The sequence below is a fragment of the Oncorhynchus mykiss genome, chromosome 4 (assembly GCF_057628025.1).
Source record: "Oncorhynchus mykiss isolate SJ-2025 chromosome 4, ASM5762802v1, whole genome shotgun sequence".
Taxonomy (NCBI): Eukaryota; Metazoa; Chordata; class Actinopteri; order Salmoniformes; family Salmonidae; genus Oncorhynchus; species Oncorhynchus mykiss.
The window spans coordinates 65,323,752-65,350,217 of NC_143025.1; the positions used below are offsets into that span (position 1 = coordinate 65,323,752).

At 43.3% G+C, this 26,466-nt stretch overlaps 2 protein-coding genes across 2 annotated transcripts in view; both read right to left on the reverse strand.

Annotated features, from left to right (window-relative positions):
• Positions 1–2,081: 2,081 nt before the first annotated feature.
• On the reverse strand, positions 2,082–7,095 carry slc35d3 (solute carrier family 35 member D3). The gene is made up of 2 exons (XM_021600346.3): positions 5,741–7,095; positions 2,082–4,217 (listed from the first exon to the last, which is right to left on the reverse strand). The coding sequence occupies exons 1-2, from the start codon at positions 6,174–6,176 to the stop codon at positions 3,358–3,360; spliced, it is 1,296 nt and encodes a 431-aa protein (XP_021456021.1). The 5' UTR covers positions 6,177–7,095; the 3' UTR covers positions 2,082–3,357.
• Positions 7,096–7,487: 392 nt separating this feature from the next.
• pex7 (peroxisomal biogenesis factor 7) overlaps positions 7,488–26,466 on the reverse strand; it is a 33,044-nt gene continuing 14,065 nt past the window's right edge. Inside the window, exons 8-10 of the mRNA XM_021600347.3 lie at positions 20,909–20,964; positions 15,014–15,116; positions 7,488–8,404 (exon numbers count right to left, since the gene is read on the reverse strand). Of these exons, the coding sequence (XP_021456022.3) occupies positions 8,324–8,404; positions 15,014–15,116; positions 20,909–20,964 (240 nt within the window). The 3' untranslated portion in view covers positions 7,488–8,323. The remainder of the gene's footprint in view (positions 8,405–15,013; positions 15,117–20,908; positions 20,965–26,466) is intronic.

Here is a 26,466-nt window from a genome sequence, read left to right on the forward strand (position 1 = left end):
TGTGGCTTTCAAGTCTGCATCAAAGACTCTGGGGGGATCCCGGCTTCAGTTCTGGGTTCCGCCCTATAATTTCCCAGTCCGGGAGGACAATGGCAGCAATCATAGTGTCCATGGTTGGGTACTCCCAGAGGCCGAGTGACTCTGCGCCCGCAACATAGCTCCATGGTCCATTCTCTGCTGAGTCGGAAGCGCCCCCTGGAAGAGGCCCAGCTCTCCTGCAAGGCCGCACGGCACTCAGCAGAGATGGGGACAGATGGAGAGTCATCACTGTCCACCAGTTTGATGTCCAGTGCAGTGGCTACCCGAGTGAGTAGGCTCCTGATGACCTGTCAGCCCCGCTCACGGTGGGGAACAGTGCCAGCATCATGTCCCAGGAACAGCCTATCACTGGCCAACAGGGAACAGCTGTCGTCGCTATTGAAGCTATCAACCTCCTGACACAGGGCATGCGCCCTCCATTCAAGGTGATTCCAGCAGTCCGACTCCTGCCCCCGTTCAGGACTGGCAGCAGCTGGGCGGTGGCTCCAGCCACACTTTCTGGTAGGGGTACTGGGCCCAGTAGAGGGACTAACAGCTTGCTGGCACACCACTCCTGAGGGAGGGAGCGCATTCCCAGGTGAGCCCTGCAGATCCCCAGGGGGGATGCCTACATCACACTTGCCACAAAGGGAAGCCATAAGCTCAGCCAAGCCAACAAGGCCATGGAGCAGGGGTCCGATGCCCTGGGAGAGCTTATGAAGGGACCCGCTTGGAATAGGAACCCGGTGAGGGATAAATTACCCAGTACCTCTGCAAAAAATGGGAATCAAAATGTGTGTTATTCCAATCTTTAAGATGACGACGTACTTGGTTTTGATGGCTCTTAGTCTTGTGGCATGCCTGCTTTGCATTTGGCGGTTGTTTTTGTGTGATTTTAACAGCTTATTTTCCAGGAACTGCATTCTCTTAAAAAAGTAACATCTGTGATATTTTTGTTTCAATGTGTGTGCAATTAACCACTGTGGATGTATTATTATCATTATTATACTGTAGACCTTCAATTGGATGAAGGCCCCCTCCTGCATGACAACTGTGGTACATGCTGCTTCCTTTGACACCTGAGCTTCCTGTATGCTCGTGAGGATGCCTTCTACCACCTCTGTCACCTGACAGTCCACCTCCTGCAGACCACCTGAACTAAACTCAGCATCTGCTGCTTCTTCTGCTGGAGCTGGGTCTACCCTCTCTTTCTCACCTAAAACTCTTATATATGCTTCCCTGTCCTCTCCTTCAAAAATATACCAAGACTTTATACCTGTTCAAGACTTTATACCTACAAACTTTGCAGTTGGCTTACTTATTTCTAGACTACGCCGTGCATCTGTTGCAGATTGAGGGGGTGGATTCCAGCAATTTATTCTGGTAGGTACTGCCTCTGAGGAGAGTGTCTTCCGTGAAACCTTTTGAAAGAGACATTTTTACCAGAAAAGTTCAGTATCATTTCACTGAAATGTATTTTATTGACAAAGATAGATAGTACCTTCATCAGAATAAAACAGTCTTCCAAGTGCTCGTCACACACAGCATAATGCCCTTTCTTCAGGTCCTCAAAGGACTTCTGCAGACTGATGTCCCTACGCCTGATGTTCCTCAGCCATATCTTCCTCCTGAATGATTGCAATAGTGTGTAATGTTCAATCTCACATTTGTTGAATTCACCAAAAATTGTGTCATTACAGGCTTTGTTTTCCATTTTATGGAAATATGACTCTCTCTCCCCCTCTCTCTCTTCCATGGCATTTCTTAGTAAAATACTTCCAGTAAACTTTTTTGCTAGCAAAAATGGGAAATGGGAATGAACGTCTCCTAAAAAGATGGCATTTTTATTAAAGTACCTTTTGCCTATCACATACATGAGGATTAGATAGAGGCTGTGTTGATGGGCAGGCCAACATTAGAAAGTGTAGCTGTATGGTATGGATTGTATGGAGAATCCATGCAGATTTGGTTAATGAGGTGTTTAAATATCACTCTGTGATCGATTCCACAATCAGTGGTCTACATAGAAACACCTAGATAACATAATTGAAAGTAGACAATACTGGAGTGCAATGTTGAATATTGTTTAATTCAAAAACCACTCCGATGTGTGCATGTTGTTTCATTTCCTGTACATTTGTCTGAATTCATCTCAGAATCACCTATTTCTTTTTTATTTTCCAAGTCCAGTTATTTTTTCCCCTGGTCTATCTGTACTTCCAGAGTCCCACTGAAGGATTTCAAAGGCACTTTGGGATGGATTTTCCTGCAGCTAAAGTGCTGACTGCAGGCCTCTTTCTGGTTGGTAAGGGGGACAGATTGCTCACGCTTCTCCCTCTCCTCTCCACTGCAGGTACTCTGGAAGGACACAAACATCCTCTCACTGCATGCATTTAGATAAGGAAGTATTCTAAAACATGCTGGAAAATGCATTAGCTTTCAGATATGTATACAGTATTACTTTGAATCACGACACAGGAATCCTCCTTGGGGGTGATGTGAAATAGCTGTGTTTTCTTCAACAGCTCAGATCTTCTCTACGGGAATTGTTGTGGTTTACTTTGACTAATGAGCCATGTGTTCGTTCTGTAGAGACAGAAGTAATTCTCTTTCCAATCTAATATTGACATTAAGGATCGATGTGGTCTGCCCATAATGATGTCCTCACAATCTGCCCCTGGGAGACGCTTTCAGTACGCCTATATAGCGTTGATAATAAGTGAACCTTATCACAACAGCTATCTATTGTTGGTAATTCAAAAAGATTCCTCAATGGAAAGGCAATATGGCTAAAACAATTACCATGCATTTCACTCTAATGGTTTTATCATAAAGAAGAAGCCAACATCCCAGTGGAACAGTTTCATAAAAATGGTTTAAATTGACTTTGCATTGTTCATGCAAATGGTAGTTGCTATTGCTCTTCACTTGCCAAACATCACAATTCATGGACCATACAGAATCAGGACAGGCAGTAACATTACGTGCAAATAAATTATTCCTATTTTTTATAACATGTCATAACATATCAATTTCAACCTTACACGATGTACTATCAATTATTCACCTGTTATTAATATGACTGATAAAATCAATATAAAACATTTAAACAAATGTTTTTTTTGAAGAATAGTCAGTATTTTTATCCAGTTCACATGAACATTCCATCTTCTTAAAAATATTTTTTTGCTTCCATAAGAGCATGTTTGCCAGAAAAAAAAACGATCTCAAAACATTCATCAGTGTGCAATGTCAAAGCAGTCTTACAAACAAATAGAAAACAGATACAAACATAAAGGACTGACAAAACATGCATCCTTTGAAAATAGAGATTCCCCATCAAGGGCTCTGCACCTCCATATGATCTATTAAGGTGTCTTTCTTGAAGAACTTCAGGTTACGGATGGACCTCCACACCCCCACGTAACTGTCACTCACAGACGGGCTGGCCCGGTTCTCGCTATGGAAGGCCTCTCTCTGGAGTTCTACAAACTCCATACTGTTGCTGGTGTCTTGAGGTGGGTAGTCACTGAGGCGCTGATCATTGAGTAGGTGCTCCTGTGTGGGGATAGATCCTTCGATCGATCCTCCGTCAGACCCTCTGCGACCATTGGGCAGGGGCTCCAGGTCTCCGTTGGGTGGCTTCTTCTCGACGTAAGGCTGTCCAGGCAGAGTTTCGTCCTTGCTTTGCTCCTCCAGGTCCTGGTAGAGGGTCTTCCTCCTGGTCTCAAAGTACTTGACGATACAGTAGGTGATCGAACCCACCGTGTTGACCACCACGCCGGCCACAAACAGCCTGGTGGGCTCCACGTCGCTGAAGGCCACCATGCCCACTGTGATGGTGGCGATGCTCTTTACCACGCCCACGAAGCTGGTGGTGACGGCCGAGTTGATGTAGGTGCACTGCAGCGTGGTAAAGTTCATGGCACAGCCGATGAGGATGCAGATGGAGAAGATGCCAGAGATGAAGGGGTTACTCCAGCCCGTGTAGCTCCACATGTTGATGGAGTCCATGCTGACGATGGAGCAGATTAAGAGAACTGGGGAGGCCATGATGGCGATGGAATACTGGGCCGTGAGGGGGCCATATTCACTGTCAATGCTGGTCTTCTGGATCAGGACCAGGTAGGAGGCGTGGATGATCACAGCCAGGACGCCCGTCACGTAGCCAAACGGGTCACCCGTCACGTCACCAGACCCTGAGTTAACACAGACACCGTGTCACAATAAGAACCGCAGTGGTGAGAGAACAGCAAAAGAAAATACGCGATTGCTTTTTTTTCTCAAAGCTTTCTTATTGTCAAAAATTATCCCGTGTTTAATCAGCTCTCTGAGTGTTAAATATAACACTTTTTCAGTCTATATGGGTCCACACTTTACTAACACTTTGCTTAGAGCTAATGCTATTACTCTCAGTGTTAGAGAATTAACCCCCCTGTAGTGTTGCAGTAACTCGTTTTTGGGTGTTGTTTTAACACTGTAGGGTGTAAAGCCTTATTTGCATATTTCCCAGTGTGCCTTTCCATGAATTGTGGAGTTACCAGTACCATTCATGACTGTGTTTGATAGTGACAGAAACATGGTTATTGCATTCCATGGCATTCAGTCCTGTAGCCTTCATCAAGTCAGTGCCCGTGTGAATATGTTATCATTGAAATGAAACTCTTTATGGCAACACATTACATATATCATAAGACCTTACTTTGACGGCCTAGTTTTACCCTAATGCAGTGGTCTGAAACTCCTTGTTTGGAGGCCAAATCAGGCAAGTTTATGCTGGCTTGCAAAGTGATATGCAATTCCTATTGGAATCTATCCAGAGTGGCTGAGGATATCCAACAATTTGAACTTCTAATCACCTGCAATCTGCATTCAGAATGACTGCCAAGGTAAGGAAGATTGCTCAATGAGACTACCTAAACCATCTAAACTGGAATAACCATCTCAGGGTGTGATAAGTCCAACTCCACAGATTTAATTTAACTCTTGAATCAAGTCTAGAAATGTTACACTGAAAAACCAACACTAGGTAACACTGGCCAATTTGCGGTGCGGATGTAATGGCTCTTCTGAAAGTTATTATAAAGTAGTGTGGAGACATCTTTAACACATCCTATCCATATGATGGCACAATGGGGACAGAGCAAGGTGGCGCATTTTCCTCACAGTATCAGCAACATTCAGAACTTCTGCATCTGTATACTTTACAATGGCACCTTTTTAGAAAACACAAATCACTTTTTTTAACTTGTTTTTTTGTGTAATCCCCAGTAGGCAAAAACTGGTTGAATCAAGTTTCCACGTCATTTAAAAACAAACGATATACATATGTGATGACATTGAATCAACGTAGAAAACGGATTGGCTTTGCAAAAAGTAATCAACTGAAAAGGGAATTTTGATTTAAAAAATATATATATATAAATCCAATGACATAGTGACTTGTGTTTTACTTGAACTCAAGTTAGTTGAGAACTCAACCAGACTTAAATCACAACAAAACCTTGAAATGACGTCTGTGCCCAGTGGGCAGGTTGGTGTATTTGTAATATTGGCTCTAGGATGAATTATCGCTTGTATGCAGTAATTTGAAGCCCATACACTCACCACTTTTAACTGCGTAATATGCACCATATGGATAGGCAATTTAGAATAAATCATAATGTTTCGTTCCTACTTAACTTGATGTATAAGTATAATATAATAATACGTGTAATTTTACCAGCTAAAGCTGCTCCTCCGGTAGTGATGAGCACCGCCGTTATGACCCCCACTGATGGGGTTCCGTTCTTCAGAATGCACACGCCGATACCCAGGGTGGCCAACGGTAGACAACGTTTGAAAACCACATACATGGGTAGACTCAGTCCTCTGAGAGACCATAGTGTCAGAGTGGACTGTAATGTGGACAGAATACAAACACTTCCGAAGACTTTGGCTAGTTGAAGGCTGAACGGGGGTATGTCTACTTTTCCCAGTCTCCTTAGTATCTCAAGTGTAACCGCCGCCAATGTGCTGGTGAGGCACTGGATGAGAGTGAGGTAGTTGAAGTTATAAGTCGTGATGAGAAATTTTAGCAAAATGTTCAACGATCCCGAGAAAAATCCATGAGCAACAGCGACGGAGATACCAAGAAAACGACCTTTACAAACTTCCATGGTTGCCTTGAATGTCCCTTTACGCAAGAGCAAGGAAAATAACGGTGAGTCCTTATTGTGCGCTCAGTCCCTTTGAATAAAGTGTATACTGTACAGCCTTTCTCCTTGAGAGCACAGCTGTAAATGTCCAAGTTATTAATGTCAAGAAAAAAATCGATTGCAAGCAGGACCTTTCAATACAACGGGGTCCGTAAAACAAATAGAGGCTGGTCCCAAAACGTTGAAGATAAAAAAGCTTGGGAATGTTGACGCAAATGTTTGAATATGCGTTTTTCATCAATTAAATCACCTTTTCTGTTCGTGAGGTTCTAGCTTACTTACTTTGGTGTCACATGCTGTTGGATACAGCACAGAGACTGCGAGGTGAGCTGTTGTGAAAGAACTAAACTACAGTGCATATGGGTAAACCCGACAGTATATTACCTCTAGAACAGAGCTGCATGAGCGCAACACTTGAGCGCTTAAGTTCCCACGTTGAATAACACATTTGCCGCAACTGTGGTTGGTTGCCTTTTACCCACAGTAACGGGCGTAGGAACCAGCCTACTTACTTTGAAGGACTTTACCAATCTGTTTTATTTACATATTGCAGTCCTCGGACCAATTACAACGCTTTGCAAACGCATGAAATCGGCGTAAATTAGACTAAATTGTAGTGCCACGATGAACGGGGACCAGGGCAAATGGACCCAGTTAATTTTCTTCAAGGGACATAAAGTTGAGGGGAACCCTTCTCTATAGTGTTACCTCAACCATGCATTACTGTCTCTGATGTATTTAAAAAAAAAAAAAAAACTATCTCTGTAGATTGATTTTGACCACGACAATTCAGCTTCCAGTGTGAAAAATCCAAATGATGGAGGATCATTAAAATAAAATAGGCATAAAGTTAGTATGTTTCATGATTAAATCCCATTTTAAGCAAAGAAAGGCACACTCTGTTTATATATTTCCCTTGTAAGTTTTCCCATGTCGACCAGTAGGAATTATGTGTGATAAGAATGCATCCAGTGTGATTGCAATTTAGTCCATAGCGCTAAGCAAATCTTGATAAGACAAGCATAAAGAAACCAAAACAAACAAACACTAAAATAAACGTAGCCCTATAGGCAAAATAATAAACCGGTGAAGACAATGAATTCAGTCTATATGCAAAAAAAGAAGCAATAGCAAAAGAAGATTGTAAAATACTAATTCCAAGAGGGTTGGAGCCTATTTCAGATTGGTGCAATGCCAGACAGCTCGCCTGTGTGCAGTCACTTTTATTATGAAATGTACTCACACAGAAAAAAAAACGGTCTCCAGAGAACATTTGGTTCAGGCCTCAACAGCTTTTGTTTTTTATTTAAGTCAGTTAAGAACAAATTCTTATTTACAATGAAGGCCAAACTCTATGGACGCTGTGCGCCACCCAATTGGTCTCCCAATCACGGCCAGCTGTGATACAGCCTGGAATCGAACCAGGGTCTGTAGTGACACCTCTAGCACTGAGATGCAGTGCCTTAGAACGCTGCACCAATGGGCAGCCCAACTCTACTCTAATATGCATGAAGCAGCATAAAGCTGGGATTGCTGAGGGCTAAATTAGGGCTCTCTCCCCTCACCTCTCCCACCAGGGCACAGAGAACATTCTGTCAGATTCATGACATTTACTTTCATATCCGTAGAATGAACATTTTAATGCAATGGAAAGTCTGACAAGATCATGGATAGAGTTCAAGCCTGTGTGTCGAGTTATATGGCCAGGTTTGTTCCTCCTTGGTCGAGGACCCAGAGAAATTAAGTAAATAATCAAATGCATTTCAACCCCTCACTAAATCAGTACACTATCACTAAATACACCAATACCAACAACAAGGACAAACAGCAGATCATCAGGCATTTTGTTGGCACGTGTTTGAGTTGAGCAACCTTCATATAAAACTCTCTCTCTCTCTCAGACGGGGAGGAATCCCCGCTTTCCCATCTGTATTCAGACTCTGTTGTGTGTGCGGGCTAGGATGACGCGTTCCCACAGCCCCCCTTTTAGTAGAATCATTATGAAAGCCGCAGTGAAGCTTTGGCAAACGCCACGGCCATGATTGAAACCCACTGCCGTCCTAAAAGTCCTCTCTCCTGTTCCTTGCGGCAGGGCAATTATGAGCTCTCTACCGTGCGCTAGGCGGAGGGGCAGCCAGGCATAGAGGTGTGTAGATTTTCACCGTCTCATCCCAGGAGCAGTCCACCACCTGTGGACACAAAGACAGATTGCACGAATCAAAATTAGATTCCACGTGATCCGAGTGATGGAGATGACGTCCTCATGTGATTTCACATGATAAGAAAATGTGTCTTTGTTGGGTTTCAAACTGGAGTCAGACAGAGGACTATGATATATTAGGATGCATGCGACTTGTTGTATGGTCAGTCACATTCATACAATGGGCGGGATTTCAGAGTTGGATGGAGAGTGTCGAGGGTAGTTTTGGTCTGCTGTTCCTATAATAGCAGTGAACATTTTATGGTGTCTAGGTGTGAGGACACCATTTTTTGTTGTTCAGGCAGAATTGCACATACTGTTTAGACATTTTCAATATTACTCTGTATACTGCGAGTACAGTGTCTGAGTGGAGATTGGCTTTTCAAGCAGTCATTGCATTGACGCCTCAAAAGGCGTTAAAGTGCTTTTTCAACAAAGTGGAGACATGTTTTTGAGCCTTAGTGGGGTTCGTTATTAGTTTGAACTCTATCAGAAGTACAGAATGTCATGGTTATCAACTCAATTACACACGGTCCACTTTCATTTAGTCTTTATAAAGACAATAAAAATGCTATTCAATAGCATGGCAAATCGATCAGGGCTTTTTAGCTCCACAGACCGAAAGCTCCGTGGCACGGCAGTCAAAAAAGTCTTCACACACGACAAATTATATACTGGCCTATCTGCCCACATATATTTAAATAAAAGGCTACGTTTATTTAGCTTTTATGAACAATAAAGTATGGAGGGTCATAAAATAACAAACACGGTGCTATAGAATTCTGCCAGTATGATTTAGCTCTGAAGAAATATGTCTCCAACAGAGCGCCATACTTAATTTAGCTCTTTCCTCTCCTCTCCGTACCTTGGTGGGAGGGGGGAATTCATTATTCTTGAGTACTACAGAGGAGAATCTGCCTCACTGCCAAGCAGACCAGCCCGTGACTCAGCCATTGAAGGAAAAAAATGTCCTCCATTAATTACTTTACTGCAAAACAAAGTGAAAGCCACAGAGGCCAGCGCTGCAGCAGTCTGGAGGGTAAAAGAGGAAGAGGAGGAGGAATGACCTCTGAGGGGTGTCCCTGTCCCCAGTCCCTGCTGGGTGACAGAGAACGGAGAGGTCCAATCCTATACTTCAACTTTCTCCAAAACCGGATTTCTCCAACCTATTTTAGGGGAGGAAAACTTTGAGTCTCTCCCTGAACTTCGTCTGGATGTTAGAATATCTGTCATATTCTCCCCTCTGTGATGTATTACCCCTGCCTGGCATCCAAGCAGCTTAACTCCTGCTCCTCTGTAAGGAGCTGTTAACATGTAATTGCTGCAGTTTGGAGGGTCTATGCAGGGGAGGCTGCTGTGCTTTGTGGTGTGGTGCGCTTCACAGCACAACGACAATAGAGCTGGTCAGAGGCTAGCACAACCTGGAGAGAGGGGATCAATCAGACACGTGTGACTGCATGCAGCATTAGTCTGTGGGAGGGTGGGGGACCACTCTGCACATTAGCTGGGGTGAGGGTAAGGGGATGGGGGTGTGTGCAGTGATGTGCTGTGTGTTGGTAGAGGGAGACAGTTGAGGGCTGTACTGTAGGAGACTTCCAGTCATGTGGAGACTGGAGAGGGTAGTGGGCTGTGTCAAGGCTGTATCTTCTTGGCATGTTGAGATGGAGGTTGTGTGCGTTAGCCTACGGTTTATTCTCTCCACTGGTGGGGGGGCGGGAGAGAAACACTGCTGTAGGAGTTTTCCCCCGCTCCGATACTGCATGCTCCCTCTTCTTGGCACAGGTAACCGTACCCTCCTGCACCCCCGCAGGTTGGCAACAGACAAACCTGTGCCTGAAAGAATAAATTAGGAAAAATTGATGCTTGAAAAAATACACTTATCCCAACAAATTGGTTGGAGTGCCAAGCAAGCTTTTGTGTAGCTGTGCTGGGTAGGCACGACTTCCATTGGTAGCAGTAGATGTGCAACTGGCAAACATCTGCCAGAAAGAGATTTTCAGCCCCCAGACGAGTTTGGCTCAGGGGACGTCATCATTCATAATAATTAGAAGCGGGGTATCTGAGTAATTTTGATTACTGTTCCAAGTTAAGGCATATCCTTAAAAAGTGTTTACATTTACACAACTTTACAGGGGTAACTGAAATTATGTAAAGTACAAGACCTAAATGGATGACTGAGATGCCATACCCACACTGCTTAAAAAGAGAATGTTAAACGCCATCTACTTTTCTACAAAATGTACTTCTGCCAGAAGGGGAAAAAAAATACTTCAAGATCATCCTCAAGGTAATCCAAAAAGGATATGCTGACACAAACATTGAACAAATATAGATGTCTTAGTCTAATTCCTTTACTAATATATGCACAGTTGATGTAGGTGGAGAAGTGAACTGTGCAGTAGTTGATTGCTGTTATCTGAGTCACAGCCTGGCTGTGATGACTCACTGACAGTTCTGACCTGCTGTCTTTCATCCATCACTATGTGCTGACGTCAGGCCTGACTGTGGAAACTACAGTCCAGACCCCGCAGACTGCACCACAGGCAGCCCCCTGTGTGTGTGTAGGGCTGCAAAGCTGAATGGTCATTTACTAAAGTTACCAGAATCTTCAGGAAATTTGGTAATTAACAGAAAAATATTTTTTATATTTTTATCGTAATCTATCGTAACTATGGTCAAAATATTACGGTTATTTCATGCTGAAAGCCTCGTGAACACCAATGATATTCACTAAGTTGATTGTTATTTTTTTTACAATAATATACGGAACAAAAATATAAACTCAAGATGCAACAATTTCAAAGATTTTACTGAGTTATAGTTCATATTACGAAATCAGTCAATTGAAATAAATTCATTAGGCCCTAATCTATGGATTTCACATGACTGGGCAGGTGCGCAGCCATGGGTGGGCCTTAGAGGGCATAGGCCCACCAACTGGGGAGAAGGACGACAATCTCTGCAGCACTCCACCAATCAGGCCTTTATGGTAGAGTGGCCAGATGGAAGCCACTCCTCAGTAAAAGACCAGCCCGCCTGGAGTTTGCCAAAAAGCACCAAAAGGACTCTCAGACCATGAGAAACAAGATTCTCTAGTCTGATGAAACCAAGATTGAACTCCTTGGCCTGAATGCCAAGCATCAAGTCTGGCACCATCCCTACGGTGAAGCACGGTGGTGGCAGCCTAATGCTATGGGGATGTTTTTCAGTGGCAGACTTCACTGGGAGACTAGTCAGGATCGAGGGAAAGATGAACAGAGCAAAGTACAAAGAGATCCTTTATGAAAACCTGCTCCAGAGCATTCAGGACCTCAGACTGGGGGCGAAGGTTCACCTTCCAACAGGACAACGACCCTAAGCACACAGCCAAGACAACGCAGGAGTGGCTTCGGGACAAGTCTCTGAATGATCTTGAGTGGCCCAGCCAGAGCCCAATTAAACATCTCTGGACAGACCTGAAAATAGCTGTGCAGCGATGCTCCCCATCCAACCTGACAGAGCTTGAGAGGATCTGCAGAGAAGAATGGGAGAAACTCCCCAAATACAGGTGTGCCAAGCTTGTAGCGTCATACCCAAGAAGACTCAATGCTGTAATCGCTGCCAAAGGTACTTCAACAAAGTACTGAGTAAAGGGTCTGAATACTTGTGTAAATTTAACAATTTTGTTTTTTGCAAACATTTCTAAACACCTGTACTTGCTTTGTCATTATGGGGTATTGTGTGTAGATTGATGAGGAAAAATAACAATGTAATACATTTTAGAATAAGGCTGTAACGTAACAAAATGTGTAAAAAGTCAAGGGGTCTGAATACTTTGAGGGCACTTTACACACACACACACACACACACACACACACAGTTGGAAGTTTACATACACCTTAGCCAAATACATTTAAACTCAGTTTTTCACAATTCCTGACATGTAGTCCTAGTAAAAATGCCCTGTCTTAGGTCAGTTAGGATCACCACTTATTTTAAGAATGTGAAATGTCAGAATAACAGTAGAGAGAATGATTTATTTCAGCTTTTATTTCTTTCATCACATTCCCAGAAGTTTACATCAGAAGTTTACATACACTCAAGTAGTATTTGGTAGCATTGCCTTTAACATGATTTAACTTGGGTCAATCGTTTCAGGTAGCCTTCCACACCCTTCCCACAATAAGTTAGGTGAATTTTGGTCCATTCCTCCTGACAGAGCTGGTGTAACGGAGTCATGTTTGTAGGCCTCCTTGCACATGCTTTTTCAGTTCTGCCCACAAATTTTCTATAGGATTGATGTCAGGGCTTTGTGATGGCCACTCCAATACCTTGACTGTGTTGTCCTTAAGCCATTTTGCCACAACTTTGGAAGTATGCTTGGGGTCATTGTCCATTTGGAAGACCCATTTGTGACCAAGCTTTAACTTCCTGACTGATGTCTTGAGATGTTGCTTCAATATATCCACAATTTTCCTCTCTCATGACGCCATCTATTTTGTGAAGTGCACCAGTCCCTCCTGCAGCAAAGCACCCCCACAACACGATGCTGCCACCCCCGTGCTTCACGGTTGGGATGGTGTTCTTCGGCTTGCACTCCCCCTTTTTCCTCCAAATATAACGATGGTCATTTTGGCCAAACAGTTATATTTTTGTTTCATCAGACCAGAGGACATTCTCCAAAAAGTACAATCTTTGTCCACATGTGCAGTTGCAAACCGTAGTGTGGCGTTTTTATGGCGGTTTTGGAGCAGTGGCTTTTTCCTTGCTGATCGGCCTTTCAGGTTATGCCGATATAGGACTAATTTTACTGTGGATATAGATACTTTTGTACTCGTTTCCTCCAGCATCTTCACAAGGTCCTTTGCTGTTGTTTAGGGATTGATTTGCACTTTTCGCACCAAAGTATGTTCATCTCTAGGAGACAGAACGCATCTCTTTTTAGAGAGGTATGACGGCTACATGGTCCCATGGTGTTTATACTTGCGTACTATTGTTTGTACAGATGAACGTGGTACCTTCAGGTGTTTGGAAATTGCTCCCAAGTATGGACCAGACTTGTGGAGGTCTACATTTTTTTTTCTGTCTTATTTCTTGGCTTATTTCTTTTGATTTTCCCATGATGTCAAGCAAAGAGGCACTAAGGTTGAAGGTAAGCCTTGAAATACATCCACAATTACACCTCCAATTGACTCAAATGTTGTCACTTAGCCTATCAGAATCTTCTAAAGCCATTTCTTGCATGGAATAGCCTTAATTTCTCCGGACAAGAATAGACTGACGAGTTTCAGAAAAAAGTGCTATTTTTCTTGCCATTTTGAGCCTGTAATCAAAATGCTCCAGATACTCAACTAGTCTAATGGCCAGTTTTATTGCTTCTTTAATCAGGACAACAGTTCTCAGCTGTGCTAACATAATTGCCAACAGGTTTTCTAATGATCAATTCGCCTTTTAAAATGATAAACTTGGATTAGCTAATACAACGTGCCATTGGAACACAGGAGTGATGGTGGCTGATAATGGGCCTCTGTACGCCTATGTAGATATTCCATAAAAAATCTGCCGTTTCCAGCTACAATAGTCATTTACAACATTAACAATGTCTACACTGTATTTCTGATCCAATTTGATGTTATTTTAATGGACATTTTTTTTGTGCTTTTCTTTCAAAAACAATGAAATGTATAAATGACCCCAAACTTTTGAACGGTAGTGTGTGTGTGTGTGTGTGTGTGTGTGTGTGTGTGTATGTATATATATATATATTCTTATTTAATAGGTGATAAAGCCACACAGAGGACTAGATATTATTCGACACCTAAGATCATCTGAAGTACCCTAAAGGGCCACTAGATGTCGTGTGATAGATTACATCAAATCCTTGAAAGATACCAACATTCTGGTAGTTTACTGCTCAACTTTGAAAGTTTCCAGGAATGTGGGTGTGTTTGTTCGATGTGTGTATGTGTGTAGATCCACAGGCTCCATGGACACTGTATACCCACAGTCGTGTTTATGCCAAATTGTGCGTGACGGGTTTTTTCCAGAGAATAATACAGGAAGGCTATCAGCGTCATATGAAAAATGACAACCCCAGTAATGACTAGCCTTTACAATAGAGCTTATTACATCCTATCAGTCAATTTTCCAGTCCTCTCAGGCTGAACAATGTAAACAGCCATGAGAGACCCAACAGTAGAGGCTAGGTACGGGTTAGGAATAAGAAGAACTGAGAGTGACGTTTTCAATTATATGGCTCCTCAGCTAGATTGATGGCTGGACTGGTATCAAAAACTTTGTGTGGGAGAATGTGATGCTGGCTACTGTAATGCAGACAGATAGATAGATAGAACAGCACTGCAGTGGACTTTATAAGGATACATTTACTCTATGCAACAGTTTTCTTCAGTACAGCATATACCTCAGGAAAAGGCAGAAGTAGTGTTTTCTCTAAGTGAACGTGCTGGGCCTGCAGGGGTAAGTGTCCACTGTTGTGTAATGTCGCTGTGTCGGAACCCCTAGTAGCGTTTTTCCCCACAGAAGTTGGGTCCAATGGCTGAGCCCTGTGGCTGAGATAAATACATGGGCCAGTGAGATGATAGACAATAGTGAGACAGACCTGGTTGGGGATTTGCAGATTGAAGTCCAGGCCACAGACGAACTCTGAGTGGTGCTCCAGGGTCTCCAGCAGCGGCTGCTCAGTCCTGGAGTAGTCCCAGAGCCTGTGGAAGCAGACGCAGCCGAACATGAGGCAATCCCACTAATTGAAACGCCGTTTCTCCCCTTCTGACGCCCGGCGATGGCTCAAAGCCCTGACGCAGCGCGCGCCAGACTGAACCACTTAGCAAATGTAATTAAATGATTTCTTTTGAAAATATTCCGGGCCTATTTATGTGTGCCAGGGGAGTCAGTCATTTAGAGTTATTATAGAAAGAGAGCTGTTAGTGCCAATCAGCAATAGGCCTCTCCCATACTGCAACTGCATTGTGGGTCTGGAGCCCATTGGATGTTAACAGGTAGGATTGCATTCAAGAAAAAATCCACTTAGACCATTAGAGTCAAAAGGAAATAAGAGGTTTGCGAAAGCAATGCGGATGATGAAAACAAACTCGGAAATTAGCCTCGAAAAATAAAATATGTGTTGATTGTTCTCTAGTTTAAATGATACATTGGTGTTCAACAGAAGAATAAAACAAATCCACAAAGAGAACATACAAAAGTATGTGGACATGCCTTCAAATTAGTGGATTCGGCTATTTCAGCCACACCCGTTGCTGACAGGTGTATAAAATTGAGCACAACCATGCAATCTCCATAGAAAACATTACTAAAGAGCTTAGTGACTTTCAATATGGCACTGTCATAGGATGCTACTATTCCAACAAGTCAGTTTGTACAATTTCTGCCCTGCTAGAGCTGCACCGGTCAACTGTAAGTGCTATTATTGTAAAGTGGAAACGTCTAGGAGCAACAACGGCTCAGACGCGAAGTGGTAGGCCGCACAAGTTCATAGAACGGGACCGCCGAGTGCTGAAGAACGTAGTGTGTAAAAATCGTCTGTCCTCAGTTGCAACACTTACTACCGAATTCAAAACTGGAAGCAACGTCAGCACAAGAACTGTTCATGAAATGGGTTTCCATGGCCAAGCAGCCACACACAAGCCTATGCACAATAACAGGCTGGATTGGAATAAATCTTGCCGCCATTGTGACGAATCTGGGTTTGGGGGATGCCAGTAGAATGCTACCTGCCTGAATGCACAGTGGCGTCGCCTTCTCCACCAAACTGTAAAGTTTGGTGGAGAAGGAATAATGGCCCGGGGCTGTTTTTCATGGGTTTGGCTAGGTCCCTTAATTCCAATGAAGGGAAATATTTTTATTTTTTTCCCCCTTTTTCGTAGTATCCAATTGTTGTAGTAGCTACTATCTTGTCTCATCGCTACAACTCCCGTACGGGCTCGGGAGAGACGAAGGTTGAAAGTCCTCCGATACACAACCGATACGCACTGCTTCTTAACACAGCACGCATCCAACCCGGAAGCCAGCCGCACCAATGCGCCGGAGGAAACACCGTGCACCTGGCCACCTTGGTTAGCGCACACTGCGCCCAGCCCGCCACAGGAGTCGCTGGTGCGCGATGAGACAAGGACACCCCTACCGACCAAGCCCTCCCTAACCCGGGCGACGCTAGGCCAATTGTGCTTCGCCCCACAGACTTCCCGGTCGCGGCCGGTTACGACAGAGCCTGGGCGCGAACCCAGGGACTCTGATGGCACAGCTGGCGCTGCAGTACAGCGCCCTTAACCACTGCGCCACCCGGGAGGCCCTTGAAGGGAAATCTTAACACTACAGTATACCAGACATTCTAGACGATTCTATGTTTCCAACTTTGTGGCAACAGTTTGCGGAAGGCCCTTTCCTGTTTCAGCATGACAATGCCCCTGTGCACAAAGCGAGGTCCATGCAGAAATGGTTTGTTAAGATCAGTGTGGAGTAACTTGATTGGCCTGGACAGAACCCTGACCTTAACCCCATCGAAAACTTTTGGGATGAATTGGAATGCCGACTGCGAGCCAGGCCTAATCGCCCAACATCAGTGCCCGACTTCACTAATGCTCGTGGCTGAAGTGAAGCAAGTCCCTGCAGCAGTGTTCCAACATCTAATGGAAAGCCTTCCCAGTAGAGTGGAGGCTGTTATAGCAGCAGGTAGAGGGCCAACTCCATATTAATTCCCATGATTTTGGAATTAAATGTTTGATGAGCAGGTGTACCACCCCATTCACTTCAAGAGTAGTGTCAGTAGGACTCAAAAGATGACACGATCCATCTCCTTAACTCACACTCAGTACGTTTCTGTGGGAACAAACAGTCAGATCCAGGCGCAGCTCAGGTACTGTAGATGGCTCCCCTTCTCGTTCCTCCCACAATACCCAGCCAGCGTTCTGGCTAATTGAGGTGAGGCAATATCCTGCTCTAATTAGCCCTACAATAACAGGTGGCAGCCGCCAGCGCATCGTTTACCTTCCGTCCCAACACTCCTGAATGAACAGAGCCCACCATGGCAACCCAACCTCACCTAGCGCTGTGAATCAAACAGGACACCTAATCTCATGTAAACACCAGGACCTGGTAGAATTCTAAAGACACCCAAACGTAACTTGGAGTGAGTAAACAGAGGCCTGGGATGAGGTCTATGTTACAACAGGTGCCATCGCCTCTACACAGTCCCATGCCTGTAATGAATGGACAGTACATAGGAAAACAAACCTTTTGTTCAGCAGTACCATGACGATCTAAGGAAAATCATTTCGGTTGATTACCTTCAAAGCATAGGTGATCGATGCAGTGCAGTGCTAGAAATAATTACCTGTTTTTTTCACGGAATATGACACAACCTCATGGCTAAACACGCTCCACATCAAAAACAGTATTGACCTATGAGTTTACCCAGTCATATGTACATAGAGTTAGGCTATTAGCTCTGTAGGCTAACGTGGGCTTGAGTTGCACTGACAATTCTGGTTAAATATCCGTTCAGTAACCAATATCATATATAAATCTGAATGATAACTGCTAATTTCTCCCAGATGTGTACAGGCCAGCACAACATAATCGGGTTGTTACATGAAAACAGTGCCTATGATATTTTAACTAGAAATTGTGCGGCAATATTGAATTTTAAAAGACTGTTATATTAAATGAAGTGCCTTTTAATATAGACCATATGGAAAATTCTATAAATCATAAATATAAATAAATATTGGTAAAGTGCCAAAATTCTGCATTTTGACATGTCCCCCAACCATGTGTCACTTCTAGGAATATTTTAAATCCAAAAATGTCTCCAAGTTTCATCATTGTAAAGCCTTAGTTTTTTTGTTGCTTTGACAAAGTAATTTCTGAAGATTCTTATTTATTTTATGTGATTAGTGATTCATTTACGTCCCTCAATTGGGAGGCAGGTAGCCTTGTGGTTAAGAGCGTTGGGCCATTAACCGAAAGGTTGCTGGATGGAATCCCCGAGCTGACAAGGTCAAATTATGTCGTTCTGCCCCTGAACAAGGGAGTTAACCCACTGTTCCTAGGCCGTCATTGTAAATAAAAATATGTTCTTAACGGACTTGCCAAGTTAAATTTAATTTAAGGGAACTTAAAACATTTTTTTTGTGAAGCTTGCATTCAATTGCCACTTCCCTTTGCACACAATAAGCTTCCATTCCCCCTGTCAAAGATTTGTGACTGATTTCAGAAGAAATCGTCAACTCTGTTACTTTATTTGGCACTTAATAGGCACTTTTTAAAAAATAACCTCTTGAGATGGGAGAATGTAAAAATCTAACTTTTCTTTGGACCAAGTTACACTTCTCAAAAGTCTTGAGGCTTAAATTCTGTGAGAGACTCATGATCCTGCTCTGTGTGTCTAGGCCTATAAGAGCACAGAGGCACCAGTGTGGGACAAGGGCTTGTAAAATATATAGAGAGGGTGCTTTCCCATAGCCACTGACATTCACGTGACATCGGAAACAAAAAGCCAAGTCAAGGGAAGTGAAGAGTGAACAGCAGCTAGAACAGAGATAGATAGTTCAGGTAGGCCTTCAGCAAACAGTATGACAGTAATCCAGTGAAGGCAATGCCGAAGAAAACCTCCCAAAAATGACTCATTCCGATCAGTGGCAAGTGTGTTACTTATGTTTTACCTAAGGGTACTTGCATAACATGGCATAACTTTCTGTCAGACAGATGCAGCCAAGTCTCAACAAAGAGATCAGGTTCCCCACAGAGTCAGAGAAAAACTATGTTTATCCAACACCAAGAATAAAATTTTCAAAAATAGTGTTTATTTTTTTCACATGAAAGCAATTGACTCGATTTCGGACTTCAAACAACAAGATAAGGCTGGCCTTGGAGGGGCATGAAGAAGCCTGGTGTCGCATAAAATGTCTCTGTGTAGTCAGCGATAGTTTCTAAATACACCACCACAGTAATCTGCCTGAATTAACCAAGGCAGTCTTGCCCCAGGCCAGATCAATAAAAGTCAGGTTGGCACTGGTCCAAACCTCAGCAGCCAACCAGCCCACTGAACACTGCACTGCATTGCACACTGCACTGTAAACAGCACCAGGTAGCCAAGCAGTTAGAGCGTTGGGCCAGTAACCGAAAGGTTGCTGGTTTGAAAACCTGAGCCGACATGGTCTGTCGATATGCCCTTGAGGAAGGCACTTAACCCTACTTTGCTCCAGGGTGTCACACTACGATTGGTGACCCTGTAAAACAACACATTTCACTGCATCGATGCAGTGTATGTGACAATAGAACTTGTAGAGATACAAGACAATAGCGCTGGGAATTGCCAGGGACCTCACGATACTTAGGTGCTGATACGATCTGTATTGTGATCCTCACGATTCTATATGTATTGTGATCCTCACGATTCTATATGTATTGTGATCCGATACTGTGATTTTATTGCGATTTGATGTTCCAAACATATTGCTCACCATATGTCTGCTGCAGAGACATGAGAGAGAGCCATGAGAAAACAAGATTTGATCAGTCATGGAAATAAAAGTTCTGAAAACAAATTGTCTCCATATTTTAAAAAAAAGATGGAGAACAAGCTATGAAGGAAATATACTGGTTTTGGTGCAGGTACAGCCAACTAGTGCAAAACAATACGATGTAGCATGAAAAATAAATGTCCCGATATGTAACTGTATCAATTTTTTCCCCCCCATCACTACAAGACAACCGTCCCTCTCTTTGGAGGACCGGTGATACCTAGATCTTAAAGGGCCGATACAGACACATTACCTTAAAACCCAACTTCCTGCATCATCCTCAACAGGCATCATTAACATTATTCAAATAGATCTAAGGTTGGAAAAAAACTAGAGGAATAGAATAGGATCTCAGTACAGGATAGCATAGGACAATTTTAATTCTGTCTCAAGGAATGATTCTAAAAGGCGACAGCGTACACAAAAGTGATTTATGGGTCATGTTGTCGCTGCTCTGATTATGTGAGGGGGGGAGGGGGGGTCTGTTGGTGGATGCATGACACTAAACAACACACCCTTGACTGACGGCATTGTTTGGGAATTAGGCTCACATATTCAAACTCTGAGATGGAGAATACGATTTGCCAAATAAAAATAAACCAGTCTACCTTGAAATTACAGATTTTATGACCCTACTCAACATAGTACAATTGTGGTTGGTATTTCCATTGCTTGCATGTATATTTTACACATCTTTATACAGGCCTCTCAAACACGAGTGTTCCTGGAGGTCAATTAATTTAAATAATTCAAGGAGATTGCCCTTCTTCCAGGAAACAGTATCATCTAGTGATCACGCTTCACTGACTCCAATGGGTTTTTAGTAAAGTTTTCACAAATGAAATCTTGTTTGTGGCGTTTGTCTTTAAACATTGTTCATGCACAGTGGGATATTATTGCTCAGTTTGCATTACAAGCTGAACAAGAATGACCGAGTCATGATTAGAATGTCTTACCTGACTGTGAAGTCATAGGAACAGGAGGCCAACATGGTCTGGTTGAATGGAGAGAACTGTGGGAAAAGCCACAAGAATACGATATAAACTTTAAACTGTTAAACTTTATTAACAGCTGAGGGATAGCGTGACCACATTTAAAATACCCAAATGCGGGACAACGGAATGATTTTGCAGTACATTCGCCGGACAGTGTAGCCTACATGAATAAAAACACACAAACAAAAATCCCTCTCCCGCTGCACTGAGCAAGCTGATCGAATGACAATTAGCCTACTCTACTGCCTTGCACAAAATTTGGTTATGTAGAAACGAAAGATTTTATGAAAATATGGGAATATTTGGCAAAGGAAACATTTCTGGTTGGTCTCTGGGAATGTACAACAGTTAGGAAAGGAGACGTTTAAAAATGACATTAATTGTTGAATGAGCAACTAATGAGCAGGGAGAGCCTCACAAGTTTTGCTGAACTACCTTATATATTTCAGTCTAAAACAGCTATTTACTTACCTTTGTAGCTCTTCGTTACGAGCATGCTTTTTGTAAATAGTTAACTGTCCTCTCCAAGTTCTGCTGAAATTTAGCCCGAAAGGATCTGACAAATGTGATTGGCTGACGATATGACATTGGCCTACGTCTCAACTTGCTCTGTGCAGAATATCAAATCTCAACAACGATTGGAGAAGTATTTTACGTCACCAGTACCACATCCTTATGATACAGTTTATTAGGTACATCACCCCGTTCATGAAAATGGTTTGTTCCTACAGACAGTGAGTAACGTGGCTGTGGCTTGCTACGCAAAGCAGGCAGACGGGCATTGCGGCATTCAGTTACTGTTCCATTGAACATTAGAAATGGCCCAACGAGTGACCTGAGCGTGGAATGATTGTCGGTGCCAGGCGCGCTGTTTCCAGTATCTCAGAAACGTCCGGCCTCCTGGGCTATTCACGCACGACTGTCTAGGGTTTACCGAGAATGGTGAAACAAACAAAAAACATCCAGTCAGTGGCAGTCCTGTGGGCGAAAACAGCTTGTTGATGAGAGAGGTCAAAGGAGAATGGCAAGAGTTGTGCAAGCTAACAGGCAGGTCACAAACAGGAAAATAACAGCGCAGTACAACAGTTGAATGCAGAACCGCATCTCGGAAAGCACAACGCGTCGTTCCTTTGCAGCAGACGACCACACGGGGTTCCACTCCTATCAGCTAAAAACAAAAAGAAGTGGCTCCAGTGGGCAGGCAATCACCAACACTGGACAATTGAGGAGTGGAAAAATAAATGTGTTACATGCACCGAATACAATAGGTGTAGACCTAACAGTTAAATGCTTACTTTACAAGCCCTTAACCAACAATGCAGTTAAGAAAAATAAGTGTTAAGCAAAAAATAGATAAATAAAAAATTTAAGTAACAAATAACTAAACAGCAGCAGTAAAATAACAGTAGCGAGGCTATATACAGGTGGTACCGGTAAAGAGTCAATGTGCGGGGGCACCGGTTAGTTGAGGTAATTGAGGTAATATGTACATCTAGGTAGAGTTAAAGTGACTATCCATAGATAATAAACAGAGAGTAGCAGCAGCGTAAAAGAGGAGGGTAATGCAAATAGTCTGGGTAGCCATTTCATTAGCTGTTCAGGAGTCTTATGGCTTGGAGGTAGAAGCTGTTAAGAAGTCTTTTGGACGTAGACTTGGCACTCTGGTTCCGCTTGCAGTGCGGTAGCAGAGGGAACAGTCTATGACTAGGGTGACTGGAGTCTTTTAGGGCCTTCCCCTGACACCGCCTGGTCCGACGAATCCCAGTTCTTGTTGCGTCATGTTGATGGCAGTCGGGATTTGGCGTAAGCTGCATGAATCCATGGACCCATCCAGCCTGGTGTCAATGGTACAGGCTGGTGGTGGTGGTGTAATGGTGTGGGGAATGTTTTCCTGGCACACGTTAGGTCCCTTGATACAAATTGAGCAATGTTTTCATGCCCCAAAGAATTCAGGCTGTTCTAGAGGCAAAGGGGGGGTCTGACCCGGTACTAGATAGGTATACCTAATAAACTGGCCACTGAGTGTATATCTTGTCATTAGCGCAACAAGACTGCAAAAGAAACAGGTTGGAAAGTAAATTCTCATCAAATTAATGGGGAGTCTGACTGAAACAAGGGTCAAATCGACCTTTGTAAATTAGTGTTTTAATTTGTTGATAAAATGCAACACATGATTGTTTGGTTGCGGGTCAAAGGGCCAAAATGCGGAACTGTCCCACACAATCCGGGACAGGTGGTCACCCTGGTGAGGGGGAAATTGGCTGGCACACACACAACCATGACAAAACACTTTTACCTTTACACATCTTTCAAGTTTGATGTTGTTAAATGAAAGCAATCAAATCTCTGCTCGTATCGACAGTATATTTATTACCTTTCCAATATGGAAAAGCACAAGGGATTTGCCAAGCACTTTTCCATTTACTTTGAGCACTCTTTTCAGTGTCCTCGCAGACTTGCTGATATGCTGTATTTGTAACATCACATAGACTTGCAGCCTTAAGAAAATCTATACCTGATGGCAGGGTTCACAAACACACTGGAAATCTCAAGATGAGGTCCACTACGAACACCTTGCATCTATTGATTACCCATGCATGCTAAAAAGCTGTCCTGAAAACACTGGACTTCCTGATGGTGTTGTAGCTAGCTCTAGCTGCTTATGTGATGTTAAAGTGTGTGGCAGGGTGATTCCCCATTGTTAAGAGGAGTGAGAATCACATGGATCATGTGATGAGGGGCCAATGAGGTCTAGAAACCTGCTGGGTCGTCTGTCGGGGGGCTGGGTGAAGTCAATTCTGTTTAATCTGACTAATTGGTGGTTGTTAGACTGGACATGGTAGCTAGGGCCCGTCGACCAACCCATCCAAGCATCCAACCCACCACCTCTCTCTCAAAATCCATTAAAAAGATCTTGGAGGAGAGAAAAAAAATCTATAGCTGTCACCACAGCAGGACCTGTGAGCAGGGCCAGTGTACTGCAAAGCTGCCAAGGATCCCATCAGACCGTACTGTACTGTGCTTGTTAACTCCATTCAGCTAAGTGCTTTGATCACACCAGAACCATCTTTCCAGAACAGGTTGCTAGGCAGGCAGGTAAGCTGTGCTGTCGAGTATTGCTGAGCTGTTTCTTGCGTCCAACAGCTGGCAATTAGCTAACATAATTTAACACAGTGGAAAAGCCTTTTCTTGGAACTGAGAGGAGGGTGTAGGGCTGGATGATATGGCCAAAATATAATATTGTTATATTTTTCACAGTATGACAGTATTTTATCTGTTCTAAATATACTTCATAAGTAGTGAGTGACGCTGGGGTGGCAATACATACATTCTAAGTGGTTTCAACTGGTTCTCTATTCTGATTGTAAAACAATGTTCAATCAAACTTCAACCACAAATACTTGTTTTGCATTTATCTATTTCTGCATTTACTTCCCTCGTGTGTTATTGTTTCCACATCGTACCACATGTTTCTTCTTTCTATGCCTCTATTTAGCAAAAAAAAATAACTTTTCCTTTATCATAATAATTATGGTCCTCTATAGACGAGTTGTCTGACAATGTCACGAAAACGATGCGCATGCGTTGATGGGGACGGAAGCCATGCTTTGTTTACGATTCTGAATCGTAAGCTAGCAACAATGACAAGAAACAGCCATGTGGGGAATCGTAAGTGGCTCGTTTCAGCTAGTTTTATCTTGTTATTGATACCATGTCTTGTTTTGAGGTGTTTTGACTGATGTCATGGCAATGCTTATATGGCTCAACTTTGCTAGCTAGCTAATCAACAACTGTAACAACGTATTTGAGAGACAACAAGTGCTAATTGTGCAAATGTATTTATTTTCAATAAACATTTGGAAACAAAATAAAGTTTACACGTCAACAATCTAAGCCAAACCTGTGTGTTTTGCCCCATAGTTGTGCACGCGTCGGTTTTGTTGCTAAACAAACGACCTATCTATGACCAAGTATTTTCAATGGATTCGATGGCAGTTTCTTACTTCATCACCAGGAGCATTGTGCCAATTTCTACCGTGCTTTTGGCACCAGCACTGCATCACAAGCAAGATTCATGGCAAAAAAAGTGCATTGTGCGCACATTCGGCTAGCAGTCAGTTAGCGGTCTCTTACTGGCGGTAAGAACAGACTATTGCCATCATTTTTTATGAGTTTCATCACTCAGTTATTACATTCATACATTTAACAGCATCAAGTTCCTCGGTGTCCAAATCACTAAAGACTTCAAATGGGCCAAACAATGGCCTCCCGAGTGGCGCAGAGGTCTAAGCCTCCAAGCAGTGTGGCTTGGCAGGGACGTGTTTCGGAGGATGCACGGCTCTCGACCTTCGCCTCTCCCAAGTCCGTACGGGAGTTGCAGCGATGGAACAAGACTAACTACCAATTGGATATCACAAAATTGGGGAGGAAAATGGGGCAAAAAATTATGTACAAATTTGTCCAAACATACAGACATTTGTGAAGAAGGTGCGACAGTTCCTCTTCCCCCTCAGGAGGTTGAAAAAGTTTGGCATGGGCCCTCAAATCTTTAAAAGGTTCTACAGCTGTGCCATTGAGAGCATATTGACTGGCTGCATCACTGCTTGGTATGGCAATAGCACCGCCTACGATCGCATGGCGCTACTGAGGGTTGTGCGGACAACCCAGTGAATCACTGGGGCCGAGCTCCCTGCCACCCAGGACCTCTATATCAGAAGGTGTGAAAAGGAGGCCAGGACAATCGTCAAAGCCTTAGACTATTTTCTTTGCTGCCGCACGGCAAGAGGTACCGGTGCTTCAAGTCTGACACCAACAGACTCTTGAACAGCTTCTATCCCAACGCAATACAACTGATTTCAATGTTTGCACTGTCTCTATGCACACTCACATGGCCCTACACACCCACACAGTCACTCCAACACACACACTCTGTAACGGCTGTTGGTGGCAGAAGGTGAGGACCAAAGCGCAGCATGGTACGAGTTCATGTTTGTTGACACTGAACACTAAATACAAAAATAACAAAGGGAATAACCGAAACAGTCCTGAAAGGTGAAAAACACTAAACAGAAATCACCTACCCACAAAAACCCTGTGGGGAAAAGCTACCTAAGTTTGGTTCTTAATCAGATACAACAATAGACAGCTGCCTCTGATTGAGAACCACACCGGGCCAAATAACAAAGAAATACAAAACATAGAAACTGAATATAGAATGCCCACCCTAGTCACACCCTGGCCTGACCAAAATAGAGAATAAAAGCCTCTATGGCCAGGGCGTGACACACTCACTCACTCATTTACTCACTCACACATAATATGCACATACACTTAGGTTGGAGTCATTAAAACTCATTTTTCAACCACTCCACAAATGTCTTGTTAGCAAACTATAGTTTTGGCAAGTCGGTTAAGACATCTACTTTGTGCATGACACAAGAAATGTTTCCAACAATTGTTTACTGACAGATTATTTCACTTACAATTCACTGTATCACAATTCCAGTGGGTCAGAAGTT